General features: G+C 57.7%; 2 protein-coding genes across 2 annotated transcripts in view; one reads left to right on the forward strand and one right to left on the reverse strand.

Annotated features, from left to right (window-relative positions):
• Positions 1-403: 403 nt before the first annotated feature.
• Positions 404-8583, reverse strand: SLC3A2 (solute carrier family 3 member 2). The gene is made up of 10 exons (XM_084224085.1): positions 8526-8583; positions 6483-6957; positions 5500-5676; positions 5048-5142; positions 4895-4963; positions 4186-4250; positions 2918-3107; positions 1943-2080; positions 1603-1662; positions 404-1082 (listed from the first exon to the last, which is right to left on the reverse strand). Exons 2-10 carry the CDS (start codon positions 6955-6957, stop codon positions 732-734), a joined length of 1620 nt encoding a protein of 539 aa, XP_084080211.1. The 5' UTR covers positions 8526-8583; the 3' UTR covers positions 404-731.
• A 678-nt stretch (positions 8584-9261) lies between these two features.
• Positions 9262-17901, forward strand: part of SART1 (spliceosome associated factor 1, recruiter of U4/U6.U5 tri-snRNP) — a 15603-nt gene continuing 6963 nt past the window's right edge. Inside the window, exons 1-9 of the mRNA XM_084224043.1 lie at positions 9262-9599; positions 10036-10087; positions 10408-10463; positions 11767-11893; positions 12916-13021; positions 13800-13877; positions 13966-14065; positions 15522-15661; positions 17023-17205. Coding sequence (XP_084080169.1) covers positions 9278-9599; positions 10036-10087; positions 10408-10463; positions 11767-11893; positions 12916-13021; positions 13800-13877; positions 13966-14065; positions 15522-15661; positions 17023-17205 — 1164 coding nt within the window. The 5' untranslated portion in view covers positions 9262-9277. The remainder of the gene's footprint in view (positions 9600-10035; positions 10088-10407; positions 10464-11766; positions 11894-12915; positions 13022-13799; positions 13878-13965; positions 14066-15521; positions 15662-17022; positions 17206-17901) is intronic.

Here is a 17901-nt window from a genome sequence, read left to right on the forward strand (position 1 = left end):
CAAACCCCCCAGAGCTCCTGACAGGATTTGAGACCCTTCCCCAAAACCTTCCCAGCCCCTCCCCCAGTCCTGGCCCCAACCCTTTATTTTATATTTATCTCCTCTCTCAGGGTCACCCCTGATGCCCCACGGGGGATCCCAGCCCCAATTTTGGGGGGATTTCCCCATTTCTGGGGTCTTGGTTACCCCCCTCAACAGGACCAGGACCTTCCTTGAGCCCCCAAATCCAACCCCCCTCATTTTGGGGTGTCGTGGGCCTCTCTTTGGGCTCCTCTACCCCCTAGGATTCCCCTGGGAGCCCCAAATCCTCCCCTGTATTTTGGGGCACTCCCAGGGGTCTGTGAAGCCCCCAAATCCTGGGGAGTGCCCTGAGACCCCCCAAAAACAGAGACGAAGGCAGGGGCACAAATGCAATTCATTTATTCAGAATTTGGGGGAAGGGGGGTCCCCAACACCCCCAGAAAACAAAGACAGACCCAGAAACTGAGTTGGGAAGTGGAAAAAAAGCCCCCCCAAAAAGATTTTGGGGTGGGGCAGAGCAGGATGAGAACCCAAAAAATGAGTGAGGGAAGATGAGTGTGGGACCCCCCCCCCTGAAATGAGGGGGTGCAAGGCTGGGGGGGAGGGGGAGCAGGGCAGGTTTGGGGTGCTGGGGGTGGAGAAGCTCAGGGTGGGTTTGGAGTGCTGGGGGCAGGACTGGGGGGGTCAAGGCAGCTTTGGGGTGCCCGGGCTCACTGTGGGGTGTAGGGGAAGCCCAGCAGGAGCCCCTCGTAGGACCCCATCTCGAGCTCCTGCAGCTGCACCTGCTGCTCCCCGAGCGCCTTGCCGCTGGTGCTGTAGTGCACCGTGGCCGAGGCGGGCAGGGGGGGATCCCGGGGGTCCCCGGGGTCTCTCTGGCTCGAGAAGGGTTGGATGGAGCGTTCCTGGGGGTTGAGCAGCAGCAGGAAGCGCTGGCTCTGGTCCCAGTGCCGCAGCACGGCGACGGCCCGGCCCGCCGGCACCGCCTGTGCCTCCCCCAGCAGCAGCGAGCGCTCGTGGGCCCGCAGCGAGGCCAGGGTCGTGCACAGCTCCAGCTCGGGGGGCTGCAAGGCAGGGGGGGCTGGGGTCACTGGGGGTGGGACACCCCCAAATGCAGCCCCGAGAAAAGGAAGAGCTGGCCCTTTAAGGAGGCAGCGGGTGGCACTGCCCTTTTAAGAGCGTGTTGCCCTTTTAAGGAAGTCGTGATTTCCTTTTAAGGGCACATTGCCCTTTTAAGAGGGTGTTGCCCATTTAAATATGCATTGCCCCTTTAAGGGGACAGCACCCTTTTAAGACTGCAAGTGCACAGCCCCTTTCAAAAGGCACATTGCCCTTTTAAGGACACATTGCCCTTTTAAGAACATGCACTTCTGCCACTTTGTGGGACCCGCCCTCTAAGATGTTCTTCCCACTTGTGGGCGTGGCCAATGAAACCCCACCCCTTGAGAAAACCATACATGGGCATTAAATACCTGCCTCCCCTCCCCCCCCAAGGAGGGGCAAGGCTAAGCCACACCCCTTAAACCACACCCCAACAAGCACCACCCACAACCACTGTCAATCACAGCTCCAAGCCCCGCCCACCTCAGAGCCGTTCCCGCCCTTTTTCGGATCCTCGATGAATTCCCACGGCATCGGCGTCAGCTGGGGCAAAAAAATCTCAAAATTAGGACAAGAAACGGCAAAATTGATGCAAAACCCCCTGAAATTGGGGCAAAAAATGGCGAAATTTGGGCAAAACCAACGAATTTTGGTTAAAAACCCAGTGAAATTGGGGCAAGAAGTTGTGAAATTTGGGTACTGGGGTCACCCTGAGACCCCCCGAATCCCTCCCCAAAAGCCCCACAGCAGCCAGAGCTTCCTTCCAGCCCCCCAAATCCCACGTGCAGCCCCCCCAAAGCCTCCCTGAGGCCCCCCCGGGTACCTGCTGGTTTTCGGGGGGCCGCTGCAGCCCCAGCTCGTCGCCGTAGCTCAGCACGGGGGTCCCGGGGAGCCCCCAGAGCAGCAGCAGCTGCTGCAGCCTCAGCTCGGGGCTCACCCAGGCCTTCCACGGGGACCCCACCTGCGGGAACGGCACCGTCACCCCCAAATCTGGGGGGGACCCCAAAAAATGGGAGGGGGCAGCAGGGGCAGGAAGGAGGGTTTGGGGGAATTTGGGGGTCCCAGGGGGGTTTTGAGGGTTTCAAGGATGTCTGGGGGTTCACCAGGGGTGAATTGGGGGTTTTGGGGGTCCTGGGGGAGGAATGGGGGCAGTTGAGGGGTCCCCAGGAGGTTTGGGTGTGCAGGAGGGTCCCACAAGGGATGAGAATTTGGGGGTGCCAGGGGCTCAGGACTGGGGGGATTTGGGACAGCTGAAGGGATTTTGGGGGTCCCAGACGGATTTTGGGGTTCCTAAGGGGATTTTGGGGGTCCTGGGGAGGGTTTTGGGGCTCCTGAGGAGATTTTGGAGGTCCTGGGGAAGTTCTGGGGTCCTGAGGGGATTTTGGGCGTCCCGGGGAGGTTCTGGGGGTCCCATGGAGGTTTGGGGTTCCTGAGGGGATTTTGGGGGTCCCAGGGAGGTTCTGGGGTTCCTGAGAGAATTTTGGGGTTCCTGGGATGGTTTTGAGGCTCCTGAAGGGATCTGGGGGGTGCCGGGAAGGTTTTGGGGTTCCTGAAAAGATTTTTGGCTTTCTGAGGTGGTTTTGGGGTTCCTGAAGGGATTTTGGGGGTCCTGGGGAGGTTTTGGTGTCCCTGAGAGGATTTTTGGGTTCCTGGGATGGTTTTGGGGTTCCTGAGGGGATTTTGGGGGTCCTGGGGAGGTTTTGGGGTCCCTGAGAGGATTTTTGGGTTCCTGGGATGGTTTTGGGGTTCCTGAGGGGATTCTGGGGGTCCCGGGGAGGTTTGGGGGTGCAGCACTCACGCTCCAGCCCAGCCCCACGGAGTTGTTGGAGCTGAGGAAGTTGAGGAGGTTGCTCAGGGCTCTCGTGGGTGACTCCGGGTCTCCCTTGGGCTCCAGGGGCTGCAGGAAGGGCCCCAGGAGCAGCCGCAGCCCCCCGGGCACCTGGGGCACCTGCCAGGGCTCCTGCAGCCGCGTGCCCCCCACCAGCACCCTGGAAACAGGAACGGCTCAGGGGGCACCCCAAAAATGGGGGGGAATGTAAGGGGAGAACCCCAAAAATGGAGAGAGGAAAGTCAGAGGAGAACGCCAAAAATGGGACCGGAAAGTCAGGGGAAGACCCCAAAAATCGGGGGAACGTCAGGGGAGAACGCCAAAACCGGGGGGGAATGTCACGGGAGAACCCCAAAAATGGGAGGGGAACGTCAGGGGAGAACCCCAAAAATGGGAGGGGAAAGTTATGGGAGAACCCCAAAAATGGGAGGGGAAAGTCAAGGGAGAACCCCAAAAATGGAGAGAGGAAAGTCAGGGGAGAACCCCAAAACTGGGGGGGAATGTCACAGAAGAACCCCCAAAATGGCAGGGAAACGTCAGGGGAGAACCCCAAAAACGGGAGGGGAAAGTCGGGGGAGAACCTGACAAAAACGGCAGGGAAACGTCAGGGGAGAACCCGACAAAAATGGGAGGAAAAGTCAGGGGAGAACCCCAAAAATGGGAGGGGAACGTCAGGGGAGAACCCCAAAAATGGAGAGAGGAGGGTCAGGGGAGAACCCCAAAAATGGGAGGGGAAAGTCGGGGGAAGACCCCAAAAACGGGAGGAAAAAGTCGTGGGAGAACCCCAAAAATGGAGAGAGGAAGATCAGGAAAGCAACCTAAAAATGGAAAGGGAGAGAAAGGGGAGCACCCCAAAAACGGGGGGAAAAAACCAGAAGGGAACCCCAAAAATTAGAAGGGAAAAGTCACAGGAGCAGCCCAAAACCAGGGGGGATAAGTCAGGAGAGAATCCCAAAAAACTGGGGGAAAAAATCAGGGGAGCACCCCAAAAACAGGAGGAGTAAATCAGAGGAAAAACCCCAAAAACGTGGGGGGGAAAGTCAAATGAGCACCCCCAGCCCCCCAAAATATGGGAAAAAAACCCAAAATGGGGGGACCATGAGGCAGAGAATGAGGGGAGGAAGAGATTTGGGGGGGGGTCAGTGAGTTTGGGGGACACTGGGGACAGGTTTGGGGGGGATCACTGAGTTTGGGGTGACATTGGGGTGACACAGGGGACACTTTTGGGGGGGTCAGACCTGGGCACGCCGCTGGAGCTCGGCTCCTGCTCCGTCAGGTTCCTCCACTCAGCCACCACCGAGGGCTGGGGGGACATGGGGGAGTCACCCAGAGCCCCCCAAAAATCTCCCAGTTCTGCCCCCTAATCCCAACCCCAAAACCCCCTCCCAATTCTACCCCAACCTCCCTCAGTTCTGCCGCAAAAAACCCCCAAATTCTGCCCCAAAAAAACCCAATTCTGTTCCAAAACGCCCTCCCAATTCTACCCCCCAACCTCCCCCATTTCTGCCCCCAAAAAAACCCAGTTCAGCCCCCAAAAAAACCCAAATTCTGCCCCCAAACCCCCCCAATGCTGCCCCAACCCTCCCCAAATCCTGCCCCCAAAACCCCCCAAATCCCACCCCAAGCCCCCCAATCCTGCCCCACACCCCCAAAATTCCCACCCCAAACCCCCCCAATCCCACCCCAAACCCCCCAAATCCCACCCCAACCCCCCCCAATCCTGCCCCAAACCCCCCCAGTCCCACCCCAAACCCCCTCAGTCCTGCCCCAACCCTCCCCAAATCCTGCCCCCAAAACCCCCCAAATCCCACCCCAAACCCCAAATCCCGCCCCAAAGCCCCCCCAAATCCCACCCCAAACCCCCCCAATCCTGCCCCAAACCCCCCAAAATCCCACCCCAAACCCCCCCAGTCCCACCCCAAACCCCCCCAGTCCCACCCCCCTCACCGGGAGCTCCTCGATGCCATCCAGGAAGATTCCAGCAATGTCCTGCTTCAGCCAATGGGTCATGGCAGCCTGGGGGGGGCACGGGGGGGGGTCAGGGGGGTCCCCCCAATCCCCCATCCCCCCCACCCCCACCCAAAGCCCCCCCAGACCCACCTGGACCTGCTGGTGCACCCCGGGGTTGTTGGCCGCGTCCCCCCAGACCCGATCCCCAGCGGGGTTTGGGGTCAGGTCCAGGATCACCTTCAACCCTTGGGGGGGAAAATGGGGGGGTCAGGGCACCCCCAAACCCCCCCAGCAACACAGACACCCCCCCACACACACACAATAAACCCCCCACCATTATGGGGGATCCCCCTTTTGGGGGGCTCCTCCCATCACCCAACCCCAGGATCCCCAAAATTCAGATCCCGCCACCCCCTCCCCAATTTTAGGGGTTCCTCCCCCCTCACACTTTGGGGCTCCCCCCAATTCTGTGGTGCCCCCCCCCACCATCTCCAACATTTCTCCAAATTTTGGGGTTCCTCTCACCGCACCTCTCTCCCCCAACTCTGCCCCCCCCAATAATTTGGGGTCCCCCCCAGTTTTGGGGTGCCCCCTCAGCCCACCTTTGTCCTTGGCTGCCTGCAGGAGGGCGCTGAAGTCCTGGGGGGTGCCCAGGGCAGGGTCCAGCTCCTTCAGGGGGGGGATGAGATCCTCGGGGGATTTTTGGGGGGCCACGGGGCCCAGCACCAGCCCCCCCACCTGCAGCTTCTCCTTCAGGTACCCCAAACGGTTCTCTACACCTGCAAAAGGGGGTGAACCCCAAATCTGACCTGACAGCACAACCCCAAAATCCTCTCAGGAACCCCAAAGAGATCCCCAACACTGCTGGGGACCCCAAAATCCCACCTTGAGACCCCAAAACCAACCCAGGAGTCCCCAAAAGTCCTCAAGGATTCCAAAATTATCCCAGAATTGGGGAAAACTTAAAAATTTCCAAGATTTGGGGGCTCCCCAAGGCTTTGGAGAGCCTGGAACCCCCCCTAAAGTGGGGGGGACCCCCAAAATTGCTGAGTCACCTCCCCCCAGGCCCATTTTTGGTGGCATCCTGAAATAGGGAGGGGTCTCCAGGTGATCCTGTGGGGATTTTTTTGGGAATTCCTCTTGGAAATTAACACCTGACACACAGCGGGGGGCACTAAGATGAATTCCCCCCCTCCCCAAATATCCCTGGATTCATTTTGGGGGTTCATTAATGCCCCTTTCCCCCCCCAGACTCACAGGAGACCCTCAAACCTTCCTGGGACCCCCCCAAATTCCCCAAAACCTCACAGACCTCGCTAAAACCAGGCTGGAGACTCCCTAAACTCCCCTCTAGGGACCTCCCCCAAACTTCCCAAACCCCCCAGGAAACCCCCCCACCCCAAATTCCTCCAGCCATCCTCTGGGATCCTTCCACCCCCAAAAAGGAACCTCTAAACCCCCCCAAAATCCGCCATGGAACTCCCCCCCAAACTCCCCCAGCCATCCTCTGGGTTCTTCCCATCCTCTGCCACCCCTCTGGGGACCTCCTAAACCCCACATGAGACCCCCCAAAACCCCTCCTCACCTTTCAGATCCCCCCCAAAAGCCTTGGGGGGGGCTCTGTAGAGCACCCCGAGCTCCCACCAGGCTTTGGCGGGCAGGGGCTGGCATCGGGGGGCCTGGGCCACGATGGCAGCAGCGGCCCCCAACATCCCGAGCCAGCCCCCCCAGAAGAGCACGAGCAGCACCATGCGGGCCCGGGCCCAGAGCGGCGTCCCCGCCTCCCTCAGCAGCTCCTCCTTGCCCAGCCCCGTGAATTTGGGGCTCCCCGAAACCCCCGTGCCCCCTAAAGCCGCCTCCTCCTCCTCCTCGGGGGGGATCTTCATCACCAGCCCGTTCTTCTCGCCGCCCTGCCGCTGCTCCGGGGCCGGGGAGGGGTCGCGGTGGGGAGGGGGAGCCTGAGGGGGCGGCCCCGGCTCGGCCTCGGCCGCTGCCATCGGCTCCTTCTCGGCCTCCAGCGCCGACAGCTCCAGCTCACGGGGGGGAGACTCGGGATCCATCTGGGAAAAGAGACCCCAAAGCCTTCAGGGGTGACCCCAAAACCTTCAGGGATCGGCCCAAAAACCTTCAGGGGCAACCCCAAAACCTTCAGGGGCAACCCCAAAACCTTCAGGGCTCGGCCCCAAAACCCTTCAGGGGTGACCCCAAAGCCTTCATGAAATCACCCCAAAACCCTTCAGTTGTTGCCCCAAAACCCTTCAGGGTTCTCCCCAAAAACTTTCAGGGATCTCCCAAAAAACCTTCAGGGATTGGCCCAAAAAACCTTCAGGGATCGCCCCAAAAAACCTTCAGGGATTGCCCCAAAAAACCTTCAGGGATCGGCCCAAAAAACCTTCAGGGATCGGCCCAAAAAACCTTCAGGGATCAACCCAAAGCCCTCATGGAATCACCCCAAAACCCTTCAGCTGTCGCCCCAAAACCCTTCAGGGATCTCCCCAAAAACTTTCAGGGATCTCCCAAAAAACCTTCAGGGATTGGCCCAAAAAACCTTCAGGGATCGCCCCAAAAAACCTTCAGGGATTGCCCCAAAAAACCTTCAGGGATCGGCCCAAAAAACCTTCAGGGATCGGCCCAAAAAACCTTCAGGGATCAACCCAAAGCCCTCATGGAATCACCCCAAAACCCTTCAGGGATCGCCCCAAAACCCTTCAGGGATCTCCCCAAAACCCTTCAGGGATCTCCCCAAAAACCTTCAGGGATTGGCCCAAAAAACCTTCAGGGATCGCCCAAAAAACCTTCAGGGACCGCCCCAAAACCCTTCAGGGATCGCCCCAAAACCTTCAGGGATCGGCCCCAAAACCCTTCACGGATCGGCCCCAAAACCCTCATGGAATCACCCCAAAACCCTTCAGTTGTCACCCCAAAACCCTCAGGGATTGCCCCAAAACCCTTCAGGGATGACCCCAAAACTCTTCAGGGATTGCCCCAAAACCCTTCAGGGATCTCCCCAAAAACCTTCAGGGATCGGCCCGAAACCCTCGGGGAATCACCCCAAAACTTTAAGGGATTGCCCCAAGAAACTTCAGGGGTCGCCTCGAAACCTTCAGGAATCGCCCCAAAACCCTTCAGGGATCACCCCAAAACCCTCCAGGGGTCCCCCAGAAGGGTTTGGGCGGGGTTGAACTTTTACCCCAAACAGCCCCAAGGGGGATCTTTGAACCCCGACTTTGCCCCTGCCCCGACTTTGCCCCTGGCAGGGAAAGGTTCTTAAAGAGATCCAGAGGCGCGCCCCGCACCCCAAAAACTCCGTAGTATATTTCTAGAGATCCCCCTGGCCATGCTAAAATGTTCTTGTGGAGCTTTCAAGCTCCTCTTGAGCATCCAACAACGCCGCGTGGACCCCAAATCCCCCACACGACGCCCCAAAAATCCTTCCAGGCCTCGGGGCCCTCCCGCAGCGCCTCCTTGAACGACCAAACCCGCCCTTGGAGGGGATCTCGAGCCCCCCCCCCACAAACACACACACACCCAAAGACCCCCCCGGGCACCCCGAAATTCTCACGGGGACCCCCAAAGGTTGTTTGTGCCCCCCAGAAACCCCCCCGGATCCCCTCAGGGCGGGCGGTACCTCCGCGGAGTCCTCGTGACGGGCGTGAGGGGCTCGGCGGCGCCTTTTATAGTCCGCGAAAACCACGCCCACACAGAGCTGACCACGCCCCCAGCACCGCCCCCCCCGGCGCCGCCGAGGCGCCCGCGTCGGGCGGATCAAAGGGCACGAGGCGGGGGCGGAGGGGAGGCCGGAAGCGCCCCGAGGCGAACGGGGCGGGACAGAGCTCCCGAGGGCGCGTTTTGGAGTCGTTGGTTCGTACCACGGCTCGGCGGGACGCCGGTTATGGGAGTCGTGCCCTTTTCTTCTCGCGGAGGATTCTCGACACCCCCGTCTTTTTCGGGGTCCCCCCCCATGCGCCGCCATTTTGCCGCACCCCAAGGAGCCGCCATTTTGGTGTTTTTAAAGTCTCAATTCATTTCTTCTGGGCGCAACCATTTTGTTGTGCGCCGGGGGTGCGCTATTTACGGAGCCCTCCCCATCCGGCGGCACGCACGGGGTCTCCTCACTGGAAACCGTGTTGGAAGATCCTCGGTGCCTCTTATGGAGGTCTCCAGCCCTCTCTGGGGGGACGAGACGGCGCCACAACCATCCTGCTCATTCTACCCACCCCTACGCGCTCATAATGGTTCATCCCACATTGCTCCCTCAAGTCCCGCCTATACCTCGACCAATCAGCACCGCGCTCCGCCGGAAGTATCCGCGCACCGGAAGCGTCTCCATGGCAACCACCGGAAGTTCCGCTCTCTCCCGGAAGTGGCGGCGGCGCGGCCATGGGCGCCTCGAAGAAGCACCGGGAGCGCGGCGGGGCCGAGGCGGCCGAGGAAGCCCCGGGGGCGGCCGGGACGGGCGGCGGCGGCAGCAGCAGCAGCAGCGCGGGGCGGCCCCGCGAGCACCGCAAGCACCGGCACCGCGGCGGGGAGCGGCGCGGGAAGCGCAGCCGCTCTCGGGGGGAGCGCGGCGGCTCCGGGGGAGGCTCCGGTTCCTCGCGGCGCGGAGGGACCGAGGAGGCCGGGAGGAGCGGCCATGGCCGGGGGGGCTCCGAGAGCGAGCGGAGAGCCAAGAGGGAGAGGAAGGAGGAGCGGGAGGAGCCCGGTGAGGGCCGGGGGGGAGGATTTGGGGGGAATTTGGGGGTGCCTGGAGGGGCTCGGGGGGCTCTGGGGGTGATTTTGGGGCGGTTTCGGGGGCCCAGCAAAGATTTGGGGTGCGGGGAGGGGACGCTGGAGGATTTGGGGGGGCTGGAGAAGGTTTTGGGTTGCAATGAATGAGATTTTGGGTGGTTTGGGGGAGACCTTAGAATGATTTTGGGGGGTCCAAGGGGAATTTGGGGGTTGAAAGGGAATTTTGGGGAGATTAAAGGGGATTTGGGGGGCTTAAAAGGGATTTTTGGGGATTTAAAGGTGAACTTGGGGGTGTTAAAGGGGAATTTTGGGGTCCATGAGGTGATTGGTGTGGGGCAGCACCTTGGGGGGTACCAGAGGAGCTCCCCCACCCTAATTAATTACTAATAAATTATTAATTATTCCCTCAGCTCCTCCTAAATCTGCAGCAGGAGAATCCTCCCTGAGCGTGGAAGAAACCAAGTGAGGATCCCCCTCGAATCTCCCCCCAAAATTGGGGTCTCCCCATCCCAAATCCCCCAGAATTGGGGTGCCCACCCCATATTCCCCAAAATTGGGGTCCCCCCACCCCAAAATTGGGATCCCCATCCCAAATCCCCCCCACAAATCCCCCAAATTTGGGGTCCCCCACCCCAAAATTGGGGTTTCCCCATCCCAAATCCCCCTGAAAATTGGGGTTCCCCCACAAAATCCCCCCCAAATTGGGGTTTCCCCCCCTCAAATCCCCCCCAAATTTGGGGTCCCCCACCCCAAGCTCCCCCTGAGCCTTTTCCCATTCCCAGTAAGCTCCGGGCCAAACTGGGATTGAAACCCCTGGAGACCAGCACGGCCAAGAAAGGTGAGTGGGTTTTGGGGGGATTTTGGGGAGTTTTGGGGGGATTTTGGGGTGTTTGGGGCTGGTTTTTGGGTTGTTTTTGCCAGTTTGGGGCGGATTTTGGGCCCGGTTTCAGGATGTTTAGGGTTAATTTTGTGGCAGATTTCTCTGATTTTGGGGTTGGATTTTGGGGTGCCCCAGGGTGGATTTTGGGGCTGATTTTAGGCTGATTTTGAGGTTGATTTCGCTGGTTTTGGGGTGGATTTTGGGATGCCCTGGGTCTGACTTTGAGGTTGGCTTGATTTTGGGGGTGACTTTTGGTCTGATTTTGAGGCTGATTTCACCAATCTTGGGGGGTATTTTGGGCTGACTTTGAGCTGATTTTGGGCTGACTTTAGGTTCATTTTGGGCTGACTTTGGGCTGATTTTGGGCTGTCTTTGACCTTATTTTTGGCTGGCTTTGGGCTGGCTTTGGGCTGACTTTGGGCTGATTTTGGGCTGACTTTGAGCTGACTTTGGGCTGACTTTGGTCTCATTTTGTGTTGATTTTGAGCTGAATTTGGGCTGACTTTGGGCTGATTTGGGGCTGACTTTGAGCTGATTTTGGGCTGATTTTGGGCTCATTTTGGGCTGATTTGGGGCTGACTTTGAGCTGACTTTGAGCTGGTTTTGGGCCGGCTCTGAGCTGATTTTGAGCTGACTTAGGGCTGACTTAGGGCTGACTTGGGCTGATTTCGAGCTGACTTTGGGCTGATTTTGGGCTGGCTTTGGGCTGATTTTGGGCTGGCTTTGAGGTGATTTTGGGCTGACTTTGGGCTCATTTTTGGCTGGCTTTGGGCTCATTTTGGGCTGACTTTGGGCTGATTTTGGGCTGACTTTGAGCTGACTTTGGGCTGACTTTGGGCTCATTTTGTGTTGACTTTGAGCTGACTTTGAGCTCAATTTGGGCTGACTTTGGGCTGATTTGGGGCTGACTTTGAGCTGATTTTGGGCTTATTTTGGGCTCATTTTGGGCTGATTTGGGGCTGACTTTGAGCTGATTTTGAGCTGGTTTTGGGCCGGCTCTGAGCTGATTTTGAGCTGACTTAGGGCTGATTTAGGGCTGACTTTGAGCTGATTTTGGGCTGGCTTTGGGCTGATTTTGGGCTGACTTTGGGCTCATTTTGGGTTGATTTTGGGCTGATTTTGAGCTGGCTTTGGGCTCATTTTGGGCTGACTTTGATCTGATTTTGGGCTGACTTTGAGCTGATTTTGGGCTGACTTTGGGCTGATTTTGAGCTAATTTTGGGCTGACTTTGAGCTGATTTTGGGCTGATTCTGGGGGCAGAGGCAGGCACCAAGGAGGACCCTGTGGCAGCCGAGGTGATCAACCCGCTGGCGCTGCGGCAGCGCGAGGAAATCCGCGAGAAGCTGGCGGCCGCCAAGGAGAAACGGCTGCTGAACCAGAAACTGGGGTAGGGAAATGGGGGGCTGGGGGGATTTGGGGGGTGCTGGGAGGGGATTGGGGGGGGCTGGGGGGGATTTGGGGGGGCTGAGAGGGGATTTGGGGGGCTGAGAGGGGATTTGGGGGGGATTGGGGGGGCTGATGGGGGGATTTGGGGGGGCTGGGGGGGATTGGGGGGAGCTGGGAGGGGATTTGGGGGGGTGGGAGGGCATTTGGGGGACTGAGAGGGGATTTGGAGGGGATTGGGGGGGCTGAGAGGGGATTTGGGGGGGTGGGAGGGGATTTGGGGGGCTGAGAGGGGATTGGGGGGGATGAGAGAGGATTTGGGGGGGCTGAGAGGGGATTTGGGGGGGCTGGGAAGGGGAATTGGGGGTTTGGGGAGGAATTGGGGGGTTGGGAGGGGATTTGGAGGGGCTGGCAGAAGGTTTGAGGGGGTCAGAGGGGATTTAGGAGCGTTTGAGGAGGAATTTGGGGTGTCTGGGGGATCTTTGGGGAGCTGGGAGGGGGTTTGGGGGTGTCTGGGGAGGAACTGGGGGGATTGGGAAGGGATTTGGGGGTGTCTGGGGAGGGGTTGGAGGTGTTTGCTGGGTTTTGGGGGGGCTGAGAGGAATTTGGGGGGGAGTTTGAGAGGCGTTTAGAGGATTTTGGGGGTGTTTGGGGGAATTTGGGGAGGAATTGGGGGATCCCAGGGGGGATTTGGGGGTGTTGGGAGGGGATTTGGAGTTCTCAGGGGGAATTTTGGAGGGGCCAGGATGTGATTTTGGGGCAGATAAAAGATTTGGGGAGAATTAGAAAAATTTTGGGAAGATTTGGGAGTGGATTTTGGGGCACAGAAAATATTCCAGGGATTTTTTGAGGGACGCAAAAAATATTTTGGGGTGGAATTTACCGATCTAACAGAAAAATTTTGGGAGTATTGAGGAAAATTTGGAATTTTTGGAAAACATAAAAAATCCAGGAGGATTTGAGGGTTCAGTGCTAATTTGAGGCTGTTGTGGGGACCCCAAAATGTTCCTTTTTTGCCCCAAAAAGGAAGGTGAAGACGCTGGGGGAGGAGGAGCCCTGGCTGGACGACGCGGCCGCGTGGATCGAGCGCAGCCGGGCGCTGCAGAGGGAGAAGGAGCTGGCAGAAAAAAGGGTGGGAAGGGACCCCCAAAACCCCAGAAAACCCCAAAATCCCAAAAACCCCAAAATCCCAGAAACCCCCCCCTACGATTTCAGCCCAAAACCGGCGTTTTTACCCCAATTTTTAGCAATTTTACTGCAAAAATTTGGATTTTTCGAGGATTTTTTGGGGGATTTTCCCATACAAAATCCTGATTTTGTCCTGGATTTTGGGAATTGTGGAGTTGCCTGGAATTAAGATTAAATTTTAAGATTTTTAGTCAAAAATTCCCTAAAAATTAAAGATTTTGGGAGCTAACTTTAAGAAGTTTTTGGGTTAAAATGGAGAATTTTGAGGTTAAAACTTAGATTTCTTTCCATTTTATAGCAATTTTGAGCCTCGATGGGATTTTTAGGGCTGTTCCCACAAAACACCCCAAAAATCGATGCTTTGAAGCTTTAAATTTTTGCTTTTTGCTGTGAATTTTTCACTCATAGTGCAAAAATCACAGATTTTGACCCCAAAGTTTTGCTCCCACCTGAATTTTCAGCGATTTTGGCACCGCTTGAGGGTGAAATCCAATTTTTAGGAGCATCCCTAAAAAAGCCACATCACACCCCAAAAATTTGGGAGCACCACCCTTTGTTCGTTGCTGATTTTTGAGCCAAAAATGGGAATTTTGGGGTGGTTTTTTCTCTGCTGAGAAACTCCCACATTCCTGTTGTGCTGGGGCGGGGCTGGGGGTGTCCCCAGGTGTCCCCTGGTGTCCCCTCAGTGTCCCCAAACTGGTGTCACTGGGGGGGCTTTGCAGGCCAAGCTGCTGGAGGAGATGGACCAGGAGTTCGGGGTCAGCCCCTTGGTGGAGGAGGAGTTCCAGCGGCGCCGGAGGGTGAGGGACACTGGGGACAGCTTGGGGACATTGGGGACAGCTTGGGGACATTGGGGACAGGCAGTGACCACCCCCCTGTGCCCCCCAGGAGCGTTACAGTGCCCGGGACCTGCAGGGGCTGACGGTGGAGCACGACCCGGCCTCGATCCCCGAGGGACAGACCCTGGTGCTGACCCTGAAGGACAGGGGTCAGTGGGGACACTGGGGACATTGGGGACATCAGGGGCAGGGGGGACACTGGGGTCATTGGGGACATCAGGTGCAGGGGGGACACTGGGGACGTTGGGACACTGGGGTCAGTGGGGCCATTGGGGACATTGGGGATATTGAGGACATTGGGGAAATGTGGGGCAGTGGGGATATTGGGGACAGTAGGGACATTGGGGACACTGGGGATATTGGGGACATCAAGGGTAGGGGGGACACTGGAGACACTGGGTCAGTGGGGATATTAGGGACACTGGGGATATTGGGGTCAGTGGGGACATTGGGGACACTGAGGACATCAGCGACAGTGGGGACATGAGGGTGGCACAGTGACAGAGGACAGTGGGGACAGTTGGGACTTTGGGGACAGCTGGGACAGTGGGGACATTGGGGACGTCAGGATGGCACAGGGACACTGGGGTCAGTGGGGACTTGGGGACAGTGAGGTGGCACAGGGACAGTGGAGACATTGGGGACATTGGGGTGGCACAGGGACAGGGGTCAGTGGGGACATGGTGGGGACAGGACTGTCCCCAAGGGTCACGGGGAGGGTACGTGGGGTGTGGGGTGTCTTGTCTTTGTCCAAGATGTCCTCTCACTGTCCCCTTTGTCCCTTCTCTGTCACTTCCCTGTGTCCCCTGGCTGTCCCTGCTGTCCCCTGGCTGTGTCCCTGTGCTGTTCCCATGTCCCCTGGCCGTGTTTCTGTGCTGTTCTGTGGCTGTCCCCATTGTCCCCTGTCCCCTCACTGTCCCTGTGTCTCTGTCCTCTGGCTGTCTCCTCACTGATCCCTGGCTGTCCCCTCTGTTCCCTCACCGTCCCCTCGCTATCACTGTCCCCTGTCCCCATGTGCCCTCGCTGCCCTGGCTGTCCCCTCACTGTCCTCTCTGTCTTCTGGCTGTCACTGTCCCCTGGCTGTCCTCTCTGTCCCTTGGCTGTTCCCTGGCTGTCCCTGTCCCCCGGCTGTCCCCTGGCTGTCCTTGTATCCTGTCTGTCCCCTGTCTGTCCCCTCTGTCCCCCGGCTGTCCCCTGGCTGTCCTTGTATCCTGTCTGTCCCCTGTCTGTCCCCTCTGTCCCCCGGCTGTCCCCTGGCTGTCCTTGTATCCTGTCTGTCCCCCGGCTGTCCCCCGGCTGTCCTGTTTGTTCCCTGGTTCTGCCTGTATCCTGGCTGTCCCCTGGCTGTCCCCTCTGTCCCCTGGCTGTCCCCTCTGTCCCCTGGCTGTCCTGTCTGTCCCCTGGTTCTGCCTGTATCCTGTCTGTCCCCTGGCTGTCCTGTCTGTCCCCTGTCTGTCCCTTCTGTCCCCTGCCTGTCCCCTGCCTGTCCCCTGCCTGTCCCCACTGTCCCCTGGCTGTCCCTTGTCTGTCCTCTCTGTCCCCTGGCTGTCCCCTGTCTGTCCTCTCTGTCCCCTGTCTGTCCCCTCTGTCCCCCGTCTGTCCCAGGCGTGCTGGAGGCGGGTGAGGACGTGCTGGAGCAGGTGGCTCTGGCTGCGGCCGCGCGGGCGCAGGAGGAGCAGGAGCTGCGGCGCCGCCGCCCCAACTACGACCCCTACAGCGAGCAGGAGCCCGGGACCGGCCCGCAGGTACCCTGTTGTGACATGTCGCGATATGTCGCGACGTGTCACCGCGTATCGCGACGCGTCGCGTAATACAGCGCGCAGCACACGGTGTGTGCAACGCGTCACGTTGTACATTGTGATATATCAGAGGTTACGGGGTGCTGCGTGTCGCGATATATCGCGAATTACCGAGCGTTGTAGATTGTGATGTATCAGAGGTTAGCTAGTGACGTGTATCGCGATATATCACAAATTACAGAGCGTTGTGTATCGTGTTATGTCACAGTTTATCTGGTGTTGTGTATCGTGATGTGTGCTTGGTTATCAAGTGCTGTATATCACGATATATCGCACATTACTGAGCATTGCATATCGTGATATATCATGCGTTATTAAGCGTTGTATATTGCGATATATCACAGGCTCAGATCGCGATACAGCGATCAATATCGCGTTGGTATTGCAGTATGCTGGTGGGTATCACGATACATCCATTGATGCTGTGACGTATCACTTGGAGTCGTGATACGTCAGCCAATATCGCAGTACGCTGGTGGGTATTGCGATACATTGGCCAACGTCGTAATATCCCGGTCATTGTCACGATATTTTTGTCAGTATTGCTGTACGCAGTTGGATATCGCGATATAGCGGTCGGTGTTGCGATACATCAGTCCATGGCGTGATATATCGGTTGGCGTTGTGACATAGTAGTTGATATTGCGATATATCGGTCAGCGTCGCGACATATCAATTGATATTACAGTATACCGGTTGGTATCGCAATATGTTGTTGGTGGATATCGTGCTATATCACGATATATCAACGGATATCGCAGCACGGCGGTCGGTATCGTGACGTGTCGCTCAATATGGTGCTGTATCGTGATATACCAGTATCACGATATATCAACCGATATTGCAGCGCACCGGTCGGTATCATGACACATCGCTCAATATGGTGCTGTATCGTGATATACCAGTGTCGCGATATATGAATCGATATTGCAGTATACCGGTTGACATCGCGATATGTTGTTTGACATCGTGCTATATCACGATATATCAACGGATATCGCAGCACGGCGGTTGGTATCGTGACGTGTCGCTCAATATGGTGCTGTATCGTGATATACCAGTGTCGCGATATATGAATCGATATTGCAGTATACCGGTTGACATCGCGATATGTTGTTTGACATCGTGCTGTATCACGATATATCAACCGATATCGCAGCACGGCGGTCGGTATCGTGACGTGTCGCTCAATATGGTGCTGTGTCGTGATATACCAGTGTCGCGATATATGAATCGATATTGTAGTATACCGGTCGGTGTCGCGATATGTCGCTCAATATCGCGATATCTCCCCCCCCTCCCGACAGGCGCTGCTGCCGCAGTACGACGAGCCGGGGCCGCGCCCCTCGTTCCGCCTGGGCCCGGGGGGGACGCAGGACGCGGGCGGGGACCCCCGGCCCGGGCCCCTCCCCCCGGCCGGCCCCGCCCCCCAGAGCCTGGAGCTGCCCCTCCCCCGCCTGGCCAGCGAGTACCTGAGCGCCGAGGAGATGGTATGGGGGGATTGGGGGGGATTTGGGGGGTTTTGGGGTCATTGGGGGAGGTTTTGGGGGGGATTTGGGGTCATTGGGGGGGAGATTTGGGGTCATTGGAGGGGATTTTGGGGGGGATTTGGGGTCATTGGGGGAGATTTTGGGGACGTTGGGGGGGATTTGGGGTCAGTTTGGGGGGTTTTGGGGTCATTGGGGGGGATTTGGGGTCATTGGGGGAGATATTGAGGGGGGTTTGGGGTCATTGGGGGAGATTTTGGGGAGATTTGGGGTGATTGGGGGAGATTTTGGGGGGGGTTGGCGTCATTGGGGGAGATTTGGGGTCATTGGGGGAGATATTGAGGGGGATTTGGGGTCATTGGGGTGCTTTGGTGTGATTTGGGGTGCTTTGGGGTGATTTGGGGGTGCTTTGCTGTAATTTGGTATAATTTTGGGGGTATTTTGGGGTGATTTGGGGGTGCTTTGGGTGATTTTGGGGTGCTTTGGTGTGATTTGGGGTGCTTTTCGGTGATTTTGGGGTGATTTTGGTGTGATTTGGTATAATTTGGGGGTGATTTTGGGGTGCTTTGGGTGATTTTGGGGTGCTTTGGTGTGATTTGAGCGTGCTTTGGTGTGATTTGGGCGTGCTTTGGGATAATTTTGGGGTGATTTTGGGGTGCTTTGGAGTGATTTTGGGGTGCTTTGGGGGTATTTTGGGGT

This window comes from Fringilla coelebs (genome assembly GCF_963513975.1).
Source record: "Fringilla coelebs genome assembly, chromosome: 33".
Classification (NCBI taxonomy): Eukaryota; Metazoa; Chordata; class Aves; order Passeriformes; family Fringillidae; genus Fringilla; species Fringilla coelebs.

Bases quoted from the DNA above. Each gene is read 5' to 3' on its own strand.
- SLC3A2 (XM_084224085.1), bottom strand. From the start codon at position 6,957: ATGGATCCCGAGTCTCCCCCCCGTGAGCTGGAGCTGTCGGCGCTGGAG. The intron at 5,143-5,499 runs GTGGGCTGAGGG...TTCCCCCCCAAG, and splicing joins GCAGGCAGCCAAGGACAAAG to GGTTGAAGGTGATCCTGGAC. The intron at 2,081-2,917 runs GTGAGTGCTGCA...CCGTTCCCGCAG, and splicing joins CCGTGGGGCTGGGCTGGAGC to GTGGGGTCCCCGTGGAAGGC.